We start from the raw sequence: 6564 nt of genomic DNA on the forward strand, positions 1-6564 counted from the left end.
TTAAATGGACTAAATCTTCCACTGCACAGCATTATATATATGTCTCCTTCCTGAAGCTTCATTAGTATACTTCTTTGAGTTATACACCTCATAACTTTTAATGTTAAAGTATCTGTGATCATTTTAAATCAATCTTTATTAATAATTTTATACCAAAGCATATCACATTTTGTTAAGAGATCTATATATTATTTCCAAGTTGGTAATTAGAACCATTGTCTAACCATTATCAATTGATATTTAATGAATTTTCTAGTCTTTATTGCTTCAGTTAAACAACATTTAGTGAGCACCTATGATATTTTGCAGCTCTGCAACCTCTTGCTCATCTCCAGCCCTCAAATTGCAATACTGTTGCTCCTGTTCTCTGTTTTAATTGATATATTTTATTCCTTCATTCATCCATCAACTCCTTCCTTAATCCAACAAAAATATACTGTACATTCTTTATTGCTAGGGACTATCCTGAAAGCCTGAGATAGAAATGTAAAACATCTTTCTGTTAGCAACAAAGTATCTCTTTAAGAATAGTAAAAACTAATAAATATATAGGACTTAGGTCACCCCATCTTTATATCAGTTCCTGTGAACATATATCCCTGCCTTTTGAATTGGCTCAGGTGGCATACAAAATAAATATTTTCATCTAAAATAATATCAGTATAGGGCTAATATAAAAATCAGGTTCAGGCAGAGTATACTTTGAAAACACTAGAGAACTGCATGCACTTATAAAAATACCTCAATATTGACTGTGTCTTAACCATGATGCTGTCTCTGAAGTGGCAGGCATAGAAAGTGGGCCCAGAGGTGCGCCTGACAGTTGAAAGTCTCTAGTTCAAGTGTGTTCTCTCTGCTTTTAGAATTAAAGAAACCATCTCCATTTTAATTAGTATCATGTTACTGGGGGAACGTACAAGTGTGACATTTCTAATAATATAGAAATTATGTAGTGTGCCAAATGCAATATCACAGTCCCATGAATTGTAGGCATCTGGGCCTCAGCTGGGTCTTCTGTGGGCATATTATCTTACCACACTGAACACGGGCAGGGCACTTGCTCCTGCAGGAAGTGATTTCCAGCTGCATCTGAGATAGGGCTGTGATCAGGCTTTGCCTGACTGAGTTACATTTTAGCAGAAATCTAGGGGACTGATACGTCAGTTCCACAATGAAGATAAAGGTTTTAATTTTTCATTATTATCCATTTGTGGTCAGTGATTCCTGCCATGGAAATGGATCACATAGTCAGTGGAGGAAAGGATTTTTGAGAATTCCAGTGCCGGGTGTCAGGAGGTGACTGTGAGAGCACGCTTATGTAAAAAACATTTCCCACAACTCTTCCCAGACAGTGGACACTGACCATCCAATCATTTCAGTTACTAAGGATCTAAGAGACCTCAAAAAGATGACTACAGCTATGTGCTTAGTTGCATCCGACTCTTTGCGACTCCATGGACTGGGGTCTGCCAAGCTCTTCTGTCCATGGGATTCTCTGGGCAAGAATACGGGGGTGGGTAGCCATTTCTTTCTCCAGATTACAGTCATCAAGATGCCCAATTTTTCCTAGCTCTGTACTCACCACTTCCCTTTCCTGTTTGCAAGGGATTCTCCTTATGTCCCTAGTGCTATTTCCAGATCAGTAATGTTACCACTTCATATGCAAAGCTAAATTTTTCTATTTAAAAATTTATTCAATAAAACTTGGTTTTCAAAAATACTGCCTTTCTAGAAAACTCAAGAAAGTCAGCTTCAAGACCCAAAGCTAAGCTATGATTTCTTTGTCCTAGACAAAAAACGATCAGAACTCTTGAGATAAAGCTCATTTTCCATTCAAGAGCACATAATGCAAGTTCTTACAATGAACTTAACAGGAAAACAAAGGCCAAAGACTAAAACATCCAAACAACCACGAAGATTCCAACCTGATTTTCTTTTTCACAAATATAGCAAGAGAGACCTCCAAATGTTACCCACCCTATACAGTTAGTTACAAATAGAACCAGCTATAATCATTATTCCTTCAAGCCATCAGGACTCATATTTTTTTTTACAGTTGACAATAAATTTGGCATAATCGGGAAAATGTGATGTGATCTGTTAATTGCTTTTATAACTAGCAGTGCATTTATATAATTCAAAACTTTGTGTATTCTACGCTCCCCATGGGCAACTCCTTATATTTCTGATGCTTTTCAGAAGCAACCAAAGTCTCCTCTGTTTTTTCAAAATAGATTCAATGCCCATATTCTTGTGATCAAAGCACTGTTAGGCTCAACCTGAGGTATTGTAGGAGATAATTGCCCTTATTAAACTGAAATTATTGAAGTGTCTTTCACATGCTGCTAAGGGCCTATTCTTACATGTGTGGTTTACAAATGGAAGCAGATTGCCATCTCCACACAAAAGGATAGCTTATAATTCTGGAATACAATTACAGGAGGCAATGAACATTTCTGTCATAATTTTTAAAAATTAAAATAGACTTCAAACCCTTTGGCCTCATGCTGGGTACTTCATTAGTATGCATAGATCCTCCAGTGGAGATTATTTTAAAAAGACAGATGAGGCAAAACAAAGGACTTCCTTTTTTACCCCTGCTGGGCACTGTCTGCCTCAGACAGTGTTAAATATCTGTGTTACGTTTATCTTTAAATATATTTAAATATCTTTAAATATCTGTGTTACGTTTTAGCTATAAAGACAACGTTGGTATTTAGGAGATTTTGAATCCACAGAAACCATCAGTCCCTTTGTCTGGGGACAGTGGTTCTCTGAGCTGTATATTTCCTAATTCAGCAGGGCATTTGATAGTTCCTAGATCATAAACTCAGCATTTAAGGACCTATTGTCTAATAGACAGTACAGCCCCCAAATTGGAAAGCAATTGAAATATTTACTAGGTTCTTGAAGAGGTGCTAAAGGAAGAATGCCATGGCCACAGGTATTTAGCTGAAAGTATAACTCAGGAGGGATGTTCTTTCCCAAATGGATTCAGCTATGGTTTCATATCAGCCCTTTCTTATATAATCAGTCTAGTCTCTTCAATTCTGTAACTCTCCATACTGCATAGATTGCAAAGCAAAGCTCACAAACTGACAGGGAAACATGGTAGCTTTTTCAGGAGTGAAGTAGAAGACAAAGTGGGTGATGCAAGAGAAGAGTCTGAACTATTCATTCATCAATACCTTTAATAAGAGCGTTCATATTTGAAAATACATTGCTAGGGTAATCTTCCCATCAAGGGTATTACCTTTCCTTTTCCCAAAAACATTGAACAACACCCTTTTCCCAGCACAAATCACAATGTGAAGAAAACTTTCATTCGCATTGCTGCTGCTGCTGCTGCTGCTAAGTCGCTTCAGTCGTGTCCGACTCTGTGCGACCCCATAGACGGCACTGAGCAACTTTTCACTTTCATTCTCATTAGCATCCAATATTTTCCAGGCTGTTGAGGACTCTCTGTGGAGACCTAGCTTAGAATATATGAGAAATAACTGAACATGAGATCAGAAACTATGTCATCAAGAGCTCTTTTTATATCCTTGGCAACACCACCCTCCAAAGATATACATCCACACATATGACAGAAGAGTTTCCTTCAGTCTAAAGACCACCATCCTGCCATAATAAGGGTATCACCGTAGGAATACTAGTAGCCTCCTTGTTTGGTGTTATACTTACGTCTTAGATGCCACTCGATTCATACTGTAGCCATGTAATCCATCAGGCAGCTAGGTGAGATAGAAGAGTTGTATCGAAGAAAGTAATCTCAGAGGGGTTAACTCTCCTGCCCAAGATTTTCATGGCTAATGTGGGCAGAGCAGGTTTCTTGACCTAAAGTTCAATACTTTTTCATGGCATCAAATGAGACACAGTGAAATGGCCTTGTCAGTGGAAACGGCATTGAAAGGTGATGTGATGTTACTATTACAAGTGTTTGCTTCTGGTAATTCCAAAATTAGCAACCCACTGCAGCTCCCGAGCAGTTCTCCAAATCATACACCATGGCGTAAGAGAGAATACCGAACAGTAAATGTAGATGACCCAGTGCTTTATAACTCACCTCAGGGAGGGACTCAGGTTCTCCAAAACCTGTGTTTCTAAGTCTTATATCAAAACTCAGGCTTTCATATTTGCATGAAATAAAACTTCCATTTCTTCCTCAGATTCAGTCTAGACATTTTTAGCACCCTCACCCTAATGCCACTGGATGTCAATACACTAATTACAATACAGTCATGGATGGTCATTTTCTTGGCGTTAGAAACTCATTCTAGAATGGATGTTGACACCATTCAGAAAACATTTATTGAGTAACTGCTCCTTCCCAAACACCATGACATCTAGCGTTACAAAAAACGAATAATACATGGTTTGTTAACCACTAACCAGAGTTTTATTGGGCACACCTCATCTCATGCCATGCTGGATAAAGGAAAATCAACAGTATAAGGCCATTATCATAAAATCCAGAGCTGTGAAATGGCTTCCAGATACTTTTTCATGACCAATAACGTGTAGATTTAGATAAAAGCTTCTGCTGTATCAGAAGTTGTAGCAGATAAAAAGGTTTCAAATTCTGCCTTCTTAATATGATGAGCGTGCCATCTTGAATATAAAACCAAATCAAATTTCATTCATGGTGTAAAAGCTCTAATGAAGAAACTTTCGCTCAAAAGAGCAAATAATCTTGCCAGGGGCAGCTGAGGCAAATTACTCAGTCCTCCGGTCTGCAGATTCTTCCTCCAAGATGGGTATTTCATAGCCAGAGCCTTTCCCACACAGCCCTTTTAGATGAGAAGTAAAAATTCAGCCACCCCAAACCTCTGATGGGGGCTTCCCTAGCGGCTCAACGGGTAAAGAATCTACCTGCAATGTGGGGGAGACCTGGATTCCATCCCTGGGTGGGGAAAATGCCCTGGAGAAGGGAATGGCTACCCACTCCAGTATTCTTGCCTGGAGAACCCCATGGACAGAGGAGCCTGGCGGGCTGCAGTTCACGGAGTCCCAAAGAGTTGGACACGACTGAGCAACTATCACACACACACATATACACACACACACACACACACACACACAGCCTCTGATGAGCACCGAGAATTGTGCTCAGGGCATTCCTGACAGTGATATGAACAGAAGGTTCTCTTTCGTCTTCCAGGTCCAGGCTGCCCTGAAGCGTCAGTGGAACCAGTACCAAGCTCGGCGCTGGAATGGCCGCCGCCGGGCCCACCGTGCGGCCAACGCCGCCGCCGCCACTGCCGCCGCCGCCGCCGCCCTGGCTGAGACTCCACCGATCTACATCTGCCACCAGGAGCCGCAGAATGAGCCCGCTGACAACCTGGGCGAGGAGGCTGCCGAGGTCATCCCCATGGAGGGAGGGGAGGTCATCTCCATGAAGGGTGCTGAGGTCATCGCCGTGGAGGGTGCTGCTGAGGTCATCGCCGTGGAGGGTGCTGCTGAGGTCATCGCCGTGGAGGGTTCTGCTGAGGTCATCACCGTGGAGGGTGCTGAGGTCGTCGCTATGGAGATCATTGAGCAAGAGTCATCCGCTTGAAATGTGACGCCAACAACCTTGTGGTCCCTGAGCCCTCATTTCCTGGGAGCAAGACCAACCCTGCATCTCAAGTGATCTCCATCCTCCCAGGAGCACACATCTCATTTGTGAGAAATATCAAGTGCATTTGTCCATAGTGAATCTGAAGACAGTTTTACTTGGTACTCTTGCTTCCGGGAGACAGTGGAGGAATGGAGTCTCCCTCTACAACACCTGTGAACTCTGCAACACTTGTGAATTCCTGTGAATACCATCTTTCATCCAGGACTGAGATATACAAATGTCAGAGTAAAGTAAGCAAAGTATCCGAGTAAAACATGAGTGGACCTAGTTCAGATCCAGGGTGCTCCTTGTTAATCTTGAGCCATTTCTACCTTCGAAAAATTCAAGTCACCATCAATGGTTTTCTTTTTAACTCAAAACTTTTAAATTAGGATACTTTGGTATTTGGCTATGGTTCTGATTTTTTTATTTCTTTTTTTAATTTCAATCAATTCTGATGTTATTCAGATTTTTACCATCCACAGACACACCCACAATGTAAACCACACAAATTACAACTTGACCTCCTCAAAACAACGTGGCTTTCTAGTGTAGAGATGACTAAGTTTGTGGGGAAAAAAGACCTGCATTTGGCAGGAAGATATAAGGCTTTGAATGAAAAAAAAAAAAGTCAGTTTTATATGTGTTCATTACTTTACTAATACTGTGTGCTCAGCTTGGTCTTGGGCAGGTCCTGACTTCTGTAAGAAGGAATTGGCTTTCATGTTGAATGTGCTTTGGTTACTAACATTTATAAATTGGGAGGTCACAAAGAACCCATCACTAAATTTTTCACAAAACTGCCAAAAACTCAAATTCCTAGTGGAAGAGAATACTCTCTCTAAAGAGAGTTTTCCACTTTCCTAAACTCCAGGATTTATAAAGCAAATCACTCGAGGTTTCTAAAGCAGATTACCTCTTGCCCTTGGGTGCTATCTAGCAGTAAAAGATAAATTTGTTTAAGA

At 40.7% G+C, this 6564-nt stretch overlaps 1 protein-coding gene across 1 annotated transcript in view; it reads left to right on the forward strand.

The window, feature by feature from the left end:
• Positions 1-6216, forward strand: part of CALCR (calcitonin receptor) — a 110485-nt gene extending 104269 nt beyond the window's left edge. The window contains exon 14 of the mRNA XM_010839774.1: positions 5162-6216. Coding sequence (XP_010838076.1) covers positions 5162-5557 — 396 coding nt within the window. The 3' untranslated portion in view covers positions 5558-6216. The remainder of the gene's footprint in view (positions 1-5161) is intronic.
• The last annotated feature ends 348 nt before the right edge of the window (positions 6217-6564 follow it).

This window comes from Bison bison, unplaced genomic scaffold (assembly GCF_000754665.1).
Source record: "Bison bison bison isolate TAMUID 2011002044 unplaced genomic scaffold, Bison_UMD1.0 scf7180017864134, whole genome shotgun sequence".
Classification (NCBI taxonomy): Eukaryota; Metazoa; Chordata; class Mammalia; order Artiodactyla; family Bovidae; genus Bison; species Bison bison.